The 15,311-nt window shown below is 41.5% G+C and overlaps 1 protein-coding gene across 2 annotated transcripts in view; it reads left to right on the top strand.

Moving 5' to 3' along the window:
* Positions 1-15,311, top strand: part of trrap (transformation/transcription domain-associated protein) — a 77,555-nt gene that overhangs the window by 37,979 nt on the left and 24,265 nt on the right. For both annotated transcript variants that reach the window (XM_075458088.1, XM_075458089.1), the window contains 15 exons: positions 131-330; positions 780-901; positions 3,432-3,645; positions 3,784-3,963; positions 4,081-4,227; positions 4,416-4,535; positions 6,020-6,307; positions 6,574-6,711; positions 6,928-7,040; positions 7,244-7,379; positions 9,613-9,804; positions 12,294-12,489; positions 13,183-13,301; positions 13,422-13,568; positions 14,222-14,322. In XM_075458088.1, coding sequence (XP_075314203.1) covers positions 131-330; positions 780-901; positions 3,432-3,645; positions 3,784-3,963; positions 4,081-4,227; positions 4,416-4,535; positions 6,020-6,307; positions 6,574-6,711; positions 6,928-7,040; positions 7,244-7,379; positions 9,613-9,804; positions 12,294-12,489; positions 13,183-13,301; positions 13,422-13,568; positions 14,222-14,322 — 2,413 coding nt within the window. The remainder of the gene's footprint in view (positions 1-130; positions 331-779; positions 902-3,431; positions 3,646-3,783; positions 3,964-4,080; positions 4,228-4,415; positions 4,536-6,019; positions 6,308-6,573; positions 6,712-6,927; positions 7,041-7,243; positions 7,380-9,612; positions 9,805-12,293; positions 12,490-13,182; positions 13,302-13,421; positions 13,569-14,221; positions 14,323-15,311) is intronic.

Consider the following 15,311-nt stretch of genomic DNA (forward strand, 5'->3'; position numbering starts at 1 on the left):
ATTTGATATGTCGTTCTGTATTGTCACTTATTCATTAAAAAAAACACCAGTTTAAATGTTTAAATTGTGATCATTTAAGACCATGTTTTGGGGTTTGTCTTTTACACTTTTGTCATATCCGTTTCCATAGTGACCAGTGAACTGGTAATGCTCAGTCTTGACCTGGTTAAGACTCGATTGTCTGTCATGAGCATGGACATGAGGAAGAACTTTATCCAAGTCATCCTCACCTCTCTGATTGAAAAGTCGCCTGACCCCAAAATCCTCCGTGCCGTTGTCAAGATTGTTGAAGAGTGGGTGAAGAATAATTCTCCCATGGCGGCCAACCAGGTAAGAAGAAGTCTCTGTGAGACACCTGATGGGGCTCAAGTCTGAGTTTGTAACTTGGCCAAAAATCATGTGCACGAATAGAGAAGCATGATTCATCGGGCTGTGGCATCATTTATTTGGTAACAGCAGCACATATGAATTAATGACCGACTCAGCCGAGCTTCAAAAGATTCAAAACATTTCGACAAACAAGTGAGGCACATTTTCCAAATCTAGTGATGCTAATATAAAAACCCACAGAGGAGGTGTACTGTGTTCATTATCCTCTGAGCTGTGAAAGAACAATCAGTACAGGTCTGAGCAGAACAGAATGGTGCAGGTAAAGGGAATATTCCGAATCCAATATTTATGCTTTTTGTTGTTTTCCCTCCTCGTGACCCTTCATGTTGTCACTACCTTTTCCTGTACTTTTCCACCCTGACATAATTAAATTTTTAATTTCCTCTCAGATGCCAAACCTGCGTGAGAAGTCCATTTTACTGGTGAAGATGATGACCTACATCGAGAAGCGTTTTCCTGATGAACTTGAGTTAAATGCCCAGTTCCTGGACCTCGTTAATTATGTCTACAGGTAATTACCACCATTCATCACATGGCCAAATGGCCAAGGCACCGACGACAGACTGTCCTTGCATCCATTTTAACGCGAGCGATCAAGGTCGGAAGGTTGAGGCAGGGAAAAACGTGAGGTTGGGGAGGGTACCCGATGAAAAATAAAGATCAAGTGGAAGACATTTGAAGCAGTGTGCTGTTTAACTTTGGAAAAAAAGACTTGCGTAAAGACATGAGAGAATATATCGTTGAACACAGGGAGGTTTAGAATCGGTTGATGTTTTATAGGAGCTGGGGAGCATTAGTAGATGGAAATGGGGAAAATGGAGAAGCATGGATCGGAAAGTGTAAGTACTTGTTTAGATGGATTTGCCAGGTCCTTCCACGGGGTTACAGTGGCACCAGCTGACATCCAACTGGTGACAGCACACGCAGTAGGTGGCGGTCAGAGGTCACGGACTGTCTTTCTGTCCTTTATTTATCAAAATATGACTCCCGGTCTTTCCATCCCACACACATACACCTACTACACAGCCCAATAACCTATATCCCCAACCCCATCATGCAGTCCTGTCAGAAGATTTAAGCAGTAAAGCCATGATGGACAACTAGTAATGATAATGGAATGATAAAGCAGCTGAGCCAGTTTTATTAGAAAAAGGGCACAAATGTGGACAGTATGAGGCTGCCATAGCCTCGCCTTTGCTCTTCCCTTTCTATCCCTCCTTTGTTCTCCTTCTGTTTGGTGAATTGTTTCCACAAAGACCATTCACTGCACATTTAATCACATTTATTGTTTAAATGCTATGTTCGTCAGTATGTTGCTGTGAGAGCAATCTCTGTAGCAAAGATGCAGGCTTCTGCCTGATGTTTAATGTTAAGTGCTATTACTTTAGGCACGACACAGCTGCTGAGTCATGCTAGCTTCTGAACGATGCTGTGAGATTATTCTTTGTACTTTTAATAGATTTTGACGATTAAGAGATGGTCTTTTAATGTGAAGGCTAAATTGGCTTCAATTAATCATAAGTAAAGATGATTCTGTCTACAGTTACACAAATAAACCAAGTTGAACTGAATTCGTGTTACTATTCCTTTGGCTCTTTTAACAGTTGATCAACTGTTCAGTTTATTTGAATATTTGTTAAAGATTTCACCGTTAAAGAGAAACTGCACCTTTGCTCTTCGCTATGAAAATGACAAGATAAAAAAAAAGAGAAAAAAGATCCACTTCCTAAAATGATTGATTTATAAAAGATTAAAAAAAAAAAAAAAGAAATGAGAGCAGTGTGTTATATGAACACTCCAACTAATGCGGCTTATTATTTGGTGCTCTCCACTCCATCATGTGTAAGTGTTTTCAGCATAAAAACGCATAAACAAAACAAACAAACATATTGTTAAAGTGAAACATTGGAAATTATTTATATTATTTTTTTTTATTTTTTTTAAATGGGTTCAAATTTCTGTCATCTGTTCATAATTGATCCTCTAAAGAGATGCTGATGAGTTTGTGCACACACAATCTTCAATAGTTTTATTCATATAAGGCATGGTGCAATTTTACGGCCAATAAAACTTAGTTTAAAGTGATACATTTTCCTAGTACTGTACATTCAGTGTGAAAATAGACAAGTTCATATCACGGCAACAAAAGTAAATGTTTCACAAAAGTAAATTGTAATTTAAGCCTCGTTAATTTGCTGCAGGGTAGTTTCAGTAAAATTGTTCAGTCAGGGAGTTTTTTTTTTTGTTTGTTTGTTTTTTTGTGAGTGAGTGAGTGACTTAGGCTCTGTTTACATTAATTCATTTCACCATTTCTTCGTGTCGGCGTCTTGCAAACTATTTACATTTACACACAAACGGGGATCGGCTGATTCGCTAGTCACATGACTAATCAGCCATCACATCACATGATCGCCCTTGCTTTATTATTTATTCTTCGGCGACAACAACTTGGTCCACGAAATTGTCCCACCATGCGCTGCTTCTTCCCGGTCTAACCCAAAAGCGGCGCTCCGTACGGCTTGCGTTGCTGCAGTGGCTGGGTTCTCATCATAAAAGCTTGTTGAATCTGGCGCTTCCTTGCCACCTATTGTTGTGCACAGCGTACTACCAGCAGTAGGACATGGAGCAGGCTCCCATGCTGATCGTGGTTGTCCATGATTTCCATATTCTTCTCTGACACGAATAGAAAGGAAGTGTGTAACTGAAGTGAAGCATGCCTGTTTGTTTATAGTTTCCCAGCACTCAAGTCACATGACCAACGATACCAGCCTAGCGAATCAGGGAGCAGTACGTCCGCAGTATAGAGCTCAGCACTGCGGATCCCCGTTTCTCACCGTTTACGACTGCTAAAATCAGCATCGTATGCGAATGCTTACGTGGGCTCCGGCGTATTTGAATCCTTCCACCTATGAAGTCGCATTCCAGTATTTTAATGTAAATGGCCAGTGCATCCGCGATAGAAACGATATAGAAACAGATTAGTATAAACGGACCCTTAAACAGCCATAATCTAACAGTTGTTTTGTCCATCTCACTTTCAGGGATGAGAGCCTTTCAGGAAGTGACATCACATCCAAGTTGGAGCCAGCCTTCCTCTCAGGGCTTCGCTGCACTCAGCCATTAATCAGGGCCAAGTTTTTCGAGGTGTTTGATGCCTCTATGAAGCGGCGTGTCTACGAGAGGCTACTCTACATCTGCTGTTCTCAGAACTGGGAGGCGATGGGCAGCCACTTTTGGATCAAACAGTGCATAGAGGTAAATGTTTTCACGGCGTTTCAAGCCTTTTGTCCTGGATTAAACAGAATGTGTTGTTGACACCTAGAGCGAGTTGTGTATTATTTTTTTCTTTGAGTTTGTCATACGTCTCATTTATCATGTGCTTTTGTTTCGTAGTTGTTGCTGGCTGTTTGTGAACGAAACACCATCATCGGCACCAGCTGCCAGGGTTCCATGCTTCCCTCTATCACCAACGTCATCAACCTGGCTGACAGCCATGACCGTGCCGCCTTTGCCATGGCAACTCATGTCAAGCAGGAGCCACGTGAGAGGGAAAACAGCGAGACAAAGGAGGAGGTGGGACACAATAGACACCAACACATGTTTTGTCAAATGATTCTATTAGAAATGTTTCATACTGTGAAACTGAGGAAAGGACTAAATGTTTTCTCCTCTGCTCTTTTTCCCTGATAGGATGTGGAGATTGACATAGAATTAGCACCAGGAGACCAGACTGCTATTCCCAAAACGAAGGAGCAGGCAGAGAGAGACACTGGCAACCAACTGCACATGCTCACCAACCGTCACGACAAGTTTCTTGATTCATTACGAGAGGTCAAGGTACGTTTCCTCAATAAGCCTGTACAATGCTTAAAATTTGTTTGATTTATTGAATTTGTTGTATGTTTAAAAATATATCCCAAGTTGGCACTGGCATTCTCAGCGCTACTTAGAAGTCCTGAACGCAAGGCAAACAAATGACTGCTTTGCTAAGTAATAGATTTCAACGTTTCTCTACTTTTCATCAGACGGGGGCTCTCCTGAACGCCCTGGTCCAGCTCTGTCACATCTCCACGCCTCTGGCTGAAAAGACCTGGGTGCAGCTTTTCCCTCGCCTCTGGAAAATCCTGTCAGACCGACAGCAGCACGTGAGTATGATTTACTGGCACATGTCACATTGCTCCCACCACAGAGAAGTTCTCTCAGCAGAGAGGTTATATTCTCAAATGTTGTGAATCTTCAATGAGAGAAAGGAACTCATGTTGCTTTGTTACTTGACTGAGTTTACTTTTCTCCCCAGTCGTATTATTATCCAGAATAAACGGCTTTTTCCATAGTCATGTTTTAACCCTTATTTGATTATTTAAAATGACAAGACACACGTTGTCTTCTCCCTATACCCAATATTGTCACACTTTGACTTTCCCTTTTTGTGTTTAACGTACACAAGCTCATCTTTTTCTGTATCTTCTCAACAACATTACCAAGCAGGCAGTATCCCAGGCCATCTCATTTCTGTAGGTCTGCTTAATGATTACAGATTCATTCGTGCTAAATATGGAAAGAAAGCTGCGGAAATTAAGCTGCAATGAGTTGAACAAACCAGATGCACGTTGAGTATTTTGAAGCTCATTCGTGAGCCCTTCATCTAAAGTGATTGAACTCTTGAACATCTGACAGATGCTGCCACCAGCAAGATGCTCAATAATATTTCTTTCCTATGACCGACCTGAGATCAAAAATATGTTGCATATGTTTATTCTTTCGACTGTTTTAGCTCTTGATTCTAATCTACCATTGCTTCAATGTATGGTGAAAATGGTTAGCACACCACCTAAGGCTTCATATCCCTGGGTTAACTGATACGGGGGAATGATGGAAAGGCATGTTCTGAGTTTACTGGCATACCGCTGTCACCACTTCCAGTCTAATTAAAGTGACTATCAAGGCATGAGGAACTCACTGCTGTCAGCAGGCAGTGGGAATTATATTAATTACTGATACACCAGTGTATGTCAGTCATAATTTTCATTGCCCTAATCCAGCGATGATGCTTAAAATCTATTCTGTAAACGTGCGGCTGTTCTGAGAGGGTCCGATTGGGTTGAAGTAGTATATAAAACACATATATATATATATATATATATATATATATATATATATATATATATATATATATATATAGTATTCTTCACTGAATTTGTATTGCTCTTACATGTTCAAATGCAACAAGTTGCATTCATTAAGAGCTAAGCAAAATGGGTCAATTAATATTACAATATTAATATCTTTATGGTCATATTGCTGTTTTTGTTTTTGTTTAAGACATTGATGGATCACGAGTCACTTGTTCGTCATGTTTCTTGTGGTCTACACACGCAGGAAGGCTTCAAATAATGTGTCATTTTTCCCTTTCCCGTCTTCTCACTTATCTTCTACGGCTTTTTTTTTTTTTTTTTTTCAGTTTCACAGTTCTCTTACTGGAAAATGGCATCGTGTTGCATCCCGTACATGCAACAAAATGCCTTTATCAATATGCCATATCATTGCACTGCTCAAGTAAACATAGGTGGTTGATGATCTCTCTCTCTCTCTCTCTCTCTCTCTCCTTCTCTCCTTCTCTCCTCTTCAGGCTTTGTCTGGTGAGATGAGTCCTTTCCTGTGCAGTGGCAGTCACCAGGCTCAAAGGGACTGCCAGCCCAGTGCCCTGAACTGCTTTGTGGAGGCCATGTCCCAGTGCGTGCCTCCCATTCCCATCCGCCCCTGCGTCCTCAAGTACCTGGGCAAGACGCACAACCTGTGGCTGCGCTCCACTCTCATGCTGGAGCAGCAGGCCTTCGAGAAGGGTCTCAGCCTGCACAGTAAACCAAAGCAGAGCACCGAGTTCTATGAACAGGAGAGCATCACGCCACCTCAGCAGGCAATTTGTTTTAGTTTTTTTTCTGTTCAGTCGTTCAATGAGCTGAGCTTATGTATATTTTCCCTCTCAGTTTTAAGTACAGAGATTGATTTTTTATTTATTTATTTATTTATTTTTAATTTTTGCTGCAGCCTCATGATTTAAGTTGGATATTTTGCTTCCTACTCTGTTTGAACCATATTTATTAGCAAATTGGTCTCAGTGGGTTTACAGCCTATTTTCCAGTTTGCTCTGCCTCCATCCTCACATGTTTTCCATCCATACAGGAGATTTTGGACTCTCTGGCAGAGCTCTACTCCCTGCTCCAAGAGGAGGACATGTGGGCGGGCTTATGGCAGAAGAGGTGCAAGTTCCCAGAGACTGCAACCGCCATCGCCTACGAGCAACATGGCTTCTTTGAACAGGTGAGGAAAAAGCTTTGAGTAGATCCCCCAGTCAACTTGAAATGGATTGTATATTAGTGTTTACCAACTACATATCCTCTTTGTTCATCTTTCTGGTCATTTTAAAGGATTTAGTTTGTGCTGCTGTGAGAGCATCGTGTGTGATGGCAAAGTGTTTGTAAAGTTTTTTGAATACACAGCTACCCATGAGAGCAATTTCACACCATGTCTCTTCAGGCCCAGGAAAGTTATGAGAAAGCGATGGAGAAGGCAAGAAAAGAGCACGAGAGGAGCAACATCTCCCCGGCCATTTTTCCTGAGTACCAGCTGTGGGAGGACCACTGGATACGGTACGATTTCAGGAACAGAAATATAAAACTACAATAAGTGCAGAGTGGCTGCAAAAAGACTGATATTAATGATGATGCACTGTAACCGTGCCTCATAAAAGGTTCACATCAATGTTTTTTTTTTTTTGTTGTTAAAACACATTTAAAGGCATAAACTATTCAAGGTTTTCTAAAATTCTTACCTCTTTTGTCTTCATCCCCAGCTGCTCCAAAGAGCTGAACCAGTGGGAACCATTGACTGAATACGGCCAGTCGAAAGGCCACTCAAACCCTTATCTGGTGCTTGAATGTGCTTGGAGAGTTTCCAATTGGGCTGCCATGAAGGAGGCTCTGGTACAGGTGAGGAGAGCGCAGTTTTTCCATGTAAAAATGCAGAAATGTATGCTTTTCTACACACATTCACAAAAATGCCTTCTTGCCACTTGAAGGCTAAAATCGCCCCAAGAATACGCCAGAAAATAATGGAATATTGTGATTATAGTTTCTAACACAATCGCTGATGCAGTGCTGCCTTTTTTCATTGCATCCCTTGTATCCAGTACAGCAGTGTCTTTACAGCCCAGGCCCTGTGTTGATGTAAAGTATAGTAATTTGATAGTTGTTAGTGTCCAGCCCCTCCGTAACCCGACACCTCTTGGGAGAATGAGAGAGAAGGCTGTAAAGCTGTGGAAATGCCGTCCATCTGTTTGGTCTGTGAATTTACTAGCCTCATGTATCCAGAAACAGATTGTGGATGGGTGGTGAGTGTGTGATAGGACCTGACATATAACAAATACTCCTGCTTTGCTCTTTCAAGGAGACTTGGAACCAATCCATCGAGTCGCTCTGTCTTAAGGTGACATCTAATTAAATTGTCTGGATGGCAACACCAGTGCTACTATATCCCTTCCTCCTTGTTTCAGTCCTTCCTTCCTCTGTCTTTTGAACCTCCCTTGCCTCTCTTTTTTTTTTTTACTTGGTCTTCTTTCTGGTATTACTCCCCTCTATACTTTCACTTTGCCCTCCATCTCTCTGTCCCTTGCTCCACACCTTGGGCTGTAACGGCTAATATTTATGACAGCTGAGTGCATGAATAATTACCTCAGCATCTGCTGCAGGGTGATTTGTTTTTATGGTGGAGGAGAAGAGCGAGGCTTTCAGTTGCCTGCCTGGCCACAGCTAACCAGCTCAGAGGCGAAGTCCAAATGTCTCTGCTTTCAATTAAAGCCTGCTCTGGATAAGGGCGGCTCTGTCTCCGGGATATTCATCTTGCGTCACCCCTGATAAGTGCGCTTTGACCGATCACTGTAATTTTCTCCAGCATCGGAAGAGCTGAGACAAATCCATCCTTGTTCTTTGTCTCTTTCTTGCTCTTTTCACTCTTCTCGTTTCTGGCCATCTCTCATTCTGTGTCGCTCTCACTGACTTACGAAAATGTAAACGGCGGACCACAGGTGTGATGTAGGAGGCTCCCCGCAGCTATTATTTGATTAGTGTGAATGCACTCAGCATTTTCATCAATAACAGGACCTTTTCTGCCCCTCCGCCTCTTTGCCAGACTCATCAGGTTTATTAGTCACTCGCAAAAAAGTCAAGCTGAAACCGCTTGCAAAATAAACCACAAACAATTGTGTGTTTATCTAAGAAGCAAATTATGCAACGAAAATGGCACGGGGGACCCCTTCCCCCACGGATGTTTACATTTAATTAAAGCTGCCACATCACAGTGCGGTGAAGAGTGTGCCCAATTCAGCTTGACAACCACTCACTACTAACGCCAACTGTGTCCGTTTCTGGTGAATACGCCACTAATTCTGAATGCATCAACGTGATCTGTTTCACCTGCAAGTGACGGCTTCCCCTGGGCTGCGTCACAAGTATCTGACGATAATTGATGCATCACTGAAACTCTCGTACTAGTGAATTGTGATGGCACATGAGTAGAGTAGTTTTTTTTTAATTAGTTTTTTTTATATATATATCTCTGAAGTTACAAAGATCTGTAAAAAAAAAAAAAATAAATAATTCTGCAGTATTTTATATGTCAAGTCATGTAAGTCAATTTTACATGGACTCATCTTTCTCTTTTGTCTAAAGGGACACAGAAAATTCAAATGGAAATAGAATCTGCACGCTCGCCTTAAAGAAAAGTTTTGTTGGGCAACATTTTATCCCCATCTTTTCTGTCGGGCTTCATGGAGAGATTTTGCACGAGAGCCGTAGATTTCTTGAAAATATTTGAAGAAAGCAGATTGCAGAGAAAAAAAAAGACTGATGGAAAACGCGTATTACATTTAAATCTCTTCAGATGAGTAAAGAGCAAAGCTGCCTGTACAACACTGTGAATGATATTTATGTTATAGTAATATATATATATATATATATATATATATATATATGTATATATGTATGTTTAAAGTCGGCTGCTGGCTTGCAGCTGAAGTGGAATATTCAAATGAATGGTAAAGATTGCCTTCTTATTCTCCAGTTAAAACGATCCCATAATTACATTGAGTCGTTGGTATCTATATTGTGTAGCCACTCCTCTGTTATTATTTAAATGTTGAAACTAACATACTATGGGAAATTCCAGGTGGAGCTCAGCTGTCCCAAGGAGATGACTTGGAAGGTGAACATGCACCGTGGCTATCTGGCTATCTGCAACCCAGAGGAGCAGCAGCTCAACTTCATAGAGCGTCTGGTAGAGCTGGCCTCTAGCCTGGCCATTCGGGAGTGGAGGAGGCTGCCTCACATTGTGTCACATGTGCACACGCCACTACTGCAGGTCAGCATTCGAAATGCACGAGTTTCACTGTTAAAAGGCTGACTTTTGATTTGTTGTTAAAGCCAAGAAGATTAGTAAAGGGGAAGTCAGTTTATTGTGATAAGTACTTGAAGAGATGCATGTCAAGAGATCACCCGCAGCTTTGAGCCATTGTGCTGTTGAGCAACTCTGATAACGGGCCCCCTATCTGCTTCTCGCACTCCATTTTGTAAAATTGAGATAGATGATTGAAGGGGAAAAAAAAAAATCAAAAACCTTTTAAGCTTCTTTGATTCTACCATAAGAGATTACAATGGATAGGGCAAAGATGGAAAAAGAATAAAACATTTTTTTTCTCTTTTTTAAAAAAGGCACACTTTGGTCCTGATAATTGAAAAAGGTAGAGAGGGAACAGATGGGGGGGGGGGGGGGGCATGCAGGGAGAAGAAGAAAGAGAGGTAGTTTAGAATTTCTGTAATTACTTTCCAGCCATCAGATAGTATTTGATTAAATACCTGCGGCCGAATTGCATTTACATGATGAATGGGATGGTCTGAATGAAGTTTGGAAATGGGCCATCAGCTGATATTAGTGGATAATTGTGAAAAATATTGTAGTGTAGGGCTGCCACAAACTATTATTTTGATAGTCGACTAATCACCGATTTATTTTATTTTTTAAAATTTATTTATTTATTTATTTTTTCGATTAGTCGACTAATCGGATCATACATAAATTGAATGTAAAACATACAGCTTATCGCAGCAGCACGCAGCTGCTGTTGTATAAACATCATTAGCTTTCAGTTTGAAGTGTTTGAGGTATATGCTAACTAAAAACATAGACAATTAAGATGATAGTTCATTAAACGTTTAATGAAATATGCAGCTTGTAGAAACAAACAATCCTTTAACTGTGCAGCATAAAGTGCAAACAGCTGAGTAAAGTAAGGATAAGGCACTGGCCCTAAACCATACAAAAGTAAATACGTTAGGTTTTTTAGGTTTTTCTTTCCTTCATTTGTCTCTGGCATCAAACATAGCTACGTTTAAATCAAATGAGATAGGCACCTGAAACTTAAGTCGAAGTGGGTATTTGAATGGTGTGACTATTTTCTTTGTTATTGTGTGAAAGTATACATGTCCGTGTGTGTTTGCATATGTGCAGTCCAATTATTTACCCCAGGCAAGGGAAAACAAGCCATTTCTTCCTCTGCCCAGCCAAGCGATTTGTTGTAAATCTCCATTCCAAACTCTATATTTCAACTTCGAGACTCCACGAGCCATGGAGACTGATAAGCCCAGACTCTGCAAATACTTTGGGCTTCAGATACCATTTGAATCGAGTTATCATCAAATCCCGGCCCTCAGCAGTAACTGACGATCGATGGATTATCACCCTCACTATCGATTACGGGGCTTGGCATTAATATTGATTGATGAGTAGTTATAATGGAATGATTGATTATATGTTCACAATCCTGCTCTGGGCCAATCAATGAGGCTTCTTTTCAGAGAATGAGATAGAAGCCCTCGCTTATCGTTTTCACATTTTCCCACCTCCTTTACTTTTTTTTTTTGGCAACGCATCACAGCAGATTAGCTATTGAAGTAATGTAGGAAGACAAAATGATGTGCCCTGCAAAATGATTCTGATGGCACAGAAACTCAAGGAGCTCTGACTTTCCAACATAAAAGATGTGTGCGATATTCAATTTGCCACAAAAAAGTTGATAATCCAACGATGTTCTGTTCCACGGTAGGTTATGTGCTTTGAGGTGGTGATTGCTTTTGTGTGTTTTTTTGTTTTTTTTGTTTGGAGGTAAATGTATGTCTACTTTAATCGGTTTGTGGTGACTTTCAACCCCTGGAATAGTTGAGTATAAGTCTTAAGTAAGGAGGAGGGAACCTTTATCGTTATCTTTGTCTACTGTAGCAGTTCTTTTTCTCCTGCCAATTTAGTTTCCATTTTTACCGCATTATTATCCTTATTGTGTCCGCATAGTTTTGCATCATTTTTTGGCCATTAACATAGTCTTTAAGTTTTTTTTTTTTATTCTTTCCACCAGTCTCCTGATTTACATTTTCCATGTAATTAATCACCTCATATCCACTTTACAACTATATAACTTCTCATACAACCTACACCTGTTTTTTTTTGGTTTTTTTTGTAATAAATGTGAACCAAAGGCTTTCGATTGCATGACAGAAAACATCCTGAATCAAGCCTGAATCATCCTTAAAAGGTTTTCAGTTACGGACCAAAAAAGCAGAACGTAAACAAACAATTTTTTAAATGTAAGATAAATATCCAGACACGGATGTTGAGCAGATGGATGCAGTGTGTTAATAGCAGCTTGCACTTGTTTGTACTCAAACTCAGCTAAGCGAATGTCTAAAGTGGAGTGTTGAGCAGGTGCGAGGCAACAATGGTTTAACTCGCAGTGCTTATGCAGTAGGAGAGGTACAAAAAAAGACGGGAGGAGTCTCTTAAAGATCTTCTCTCCCCAGGCAGCACAGCAGATCATTGAACTGCAAGAGGCGGCCCAGATTAATGCAGGGCTCCAGCCCACAAACCTGGGCCGCAACACCAGTCTCCATGACATGAAGACTGTGGTGAAAACCTGGAGGAATCGACTGCCCATTGTTTCTGATGACTTGTCCCACTGGAGCAGCATATTCATGTGGCGCCAACACCACTACCAAGGTATGGCATACTCTCTTACAGCCCTGCCTCCTAATGCGACACCAGTAATTATAGTAACATGCTCTTTTTTTTAGGCATTGTGCATGTGTTGCAGGAAGCCACACTCATACAGACACACTCTCAGGTTGCTGCTTTGGTTTCCATCAGTTCCTGGAAGGGGTCTTCTTTCAAAGGCCACTTTTTCAGAACCCCCCTCAGGGTGTCTGTGCATATCCAAATGTCACCTCTCTAAAGCACGCTCTTTCTCTACAGGATATAACACACACACACACACACACACACACACACACACACACATGTTTACCTTGCTCTCTGCTAAGCTCTCTCCAGCGGTGACTTTGAATCCATTCAGAGGCAGCCACTGCAAAATGTGATGTCTCAAGCAACTTGAGCTCCAACTTGCCCTGTGAGGGCTGAAATAATGATAGCGCCGTTCGGCTGCGCCCTGCCAATAAAATCCACTTCATTTATACACGACAGCCTTCAAATGCAAAGTGAAATGGAATTTTCTTGATGAAATTCATCGCCATGCCTCATTTACTGTTCAATATGTTTGGTGTCCCCAGTGCCCTCCTCTGCCTTATGACAGCAGAGCTTTCAGAGCGCTAGAAGATCCCATCTTTGTCAACAATAACACCTGTGTATAAAAAAAAAAAAAAAATCAAGATGTTCCCCGTTTTTCTTTGTCTACAGCCATAGTGACGGCGTACGAGACGAACACGCAACATGATCCGAACAACAACAATGCCATGTTGGGAGTTCACGCCTCCGCCTCTGCCATCATTCAGTATGGCAAAATAGGTCGCAAACAGGTAATGGTTCAGGCTGATACCGTAGGCCTGTTTCAGTTAAAAACAAATCAGGCTCTGTAATTCTTAAGTTTCTTCTTTTTTTTGTGGTATTTATGAAACCATGTCACTCTGTTACCCCAGGGGTTGGTGAACGTGGCTCTGGATATCCTCAGTCGTATCCACACCATCCCTACAGTGCCCATTGTTGACTGCTTCCAAAAGATTAGGCAGCAGGTCAAGTGCTATTTGCAGCTGGCCGGAGTCATGGGCAAGAATGAATGCATGCAGGTGAGATTGAAGCTCGCGGTTTTCTGCTCGGCTAAATTTGGAATCGCCGAATCTATTCCTTCCTAATGTGTTTTCTATTTTTTTTATTTGTGCACATGACACTTATTTACCCCTTTTTCATTTAAACACATTTGATGCCCTTAGATAAAAGTCTTCCGACGGGGGTTACTTTGTGTGGAAAGTAGAAAGAATGGTTTGGCCCGGCTGAATGTGACGGGTTATAGTAGTGAGACTTATAAGAGACTGTAACTCAGGAGCTTGCTCTTCAGCCCACAGAGTTCTCTGATTAATTGAAGCTGTTCCGCACACCACAAGTCATTAAAAGTGCCAGTGGACACTCTGCTTTCTTCCTCTCTGTCTCCCTCTTCTTTCTGCCTCATCTCTCGTTCTCTCAGTCTCTTCCTCCTGCTACACATCGTTTGTCACAGCAGTACATAGGAGACACCTAATCAGAGACTCACCGTAATGGAAGTTTAGTTCCCGTAACACTTTTTTTTCTTACCTCTTAATGACCAGTGAGCACTTTGTTTGTGTTTGTCTGTTATTATGGAACTGTCTAAAACAAAAGGCTGGGGTATCTCATGTGCTGCATAGTTGCTTTTTCTTTTTTTTTGCTGTTTGTTTGAAATGCTCCTCTCGTCTCAATTTCTTAGGGTTTAGAGGTGATCGAATCGACCAACCTGAAGTACTTTACCAAGGAGATGACGGCAGAGTTCTACGCTCTTAAAGGCATGTTCTTGGCACAAATCAACAAGTATGTACCTCCTTCCCAGCTTTGCCTAACCACTTTCACTTTACTTTTTTTTTTTTTTTTTAATTTCCTGTGATTAACACAATCATCTTTTTATTTGATTTTGGATAGTCCTTACACTGTTGTCATGGTCTCTTCAAATCTGTGAGGGTTTCTGAACCTGCCAGTACCCTACAGTCAAATATTTGTCCCTTTGTAACATTGTGACCCAATGTGATGTGGCTTAGATGTAGTCTTTGTCATGCGGTGGCGACGGTGTCAGTTTTTGGCCACAGAGTTTGCCCATCGAGCATGCAGCTGCTGCCCCACGGCTCTGCAGGGCCGCGTGTTCCCAAAGCCACGCTCTGCAACACCCATTCCTCTTTTCGCACATCATCTTTGACACAACACGGTGTCCTTAGGGGCGAAAGACAAATTGAGGGAATGCTTATTAAATGTATATGCAGCTCAATAATTAACTCAAGGCAATTTGCAGGAAATCTCTGGGATCAGCAGAACTTGCCTCCACCTCAGCAGGGTTTATTACAATCATTAAGTTTCCCTCACACCGGGGGAGAATTAACGGCATAGTGGAGGTTAGGGGTTCAGAGTTTCTTGTGCGCTTGTGTGTGTGTGTGTGTGTGTGTGTGTGTGTGTGTGTGTGTGTGTGTGTGTGCGTGTGTGTGTGTGTGTGTGCGCGCAAGCACACGTGTTAAGGATTTTGGGATCATTCAATTAAATGGGTGTCAGAGATTTGACAGTCTGCTGGGTGCCTGTGCTCCTGTTGAGCCGAGTAGTAGAAACTGTTAATGTACTTTAACACTTGCAGAGCGACTGAGGAAACCCCATCAAGTATTACTGGAGGGTCTTTGGCTCCGACTCCCTTAGCAATCAAGCTCCCATTTTTTAATCACATGCCAAAATGCCTTCCATAATAACACTTTTTAATTGATTGGTATGGGAGACATTTCACTGTTAGTAAGTGGGAGAGTAGTTTGGAAGCGCTCTTAAAA

Source organism: Odontesthes bonariensis, chromosome 23 (assembly GCF_027942865.1).
Source record: "Odontesthes bonariensis isolate fOdoBon6 chromosome 23, fOdoBon6.hap1, whole genome shotgun sequence".
Lineage (NCBI taxonomy): Eukaryota > Metazoa > Chordata > Actinopteri > Atheriniformes > Atherinopsidae > Odontesthes > Odontesthes bonariensis.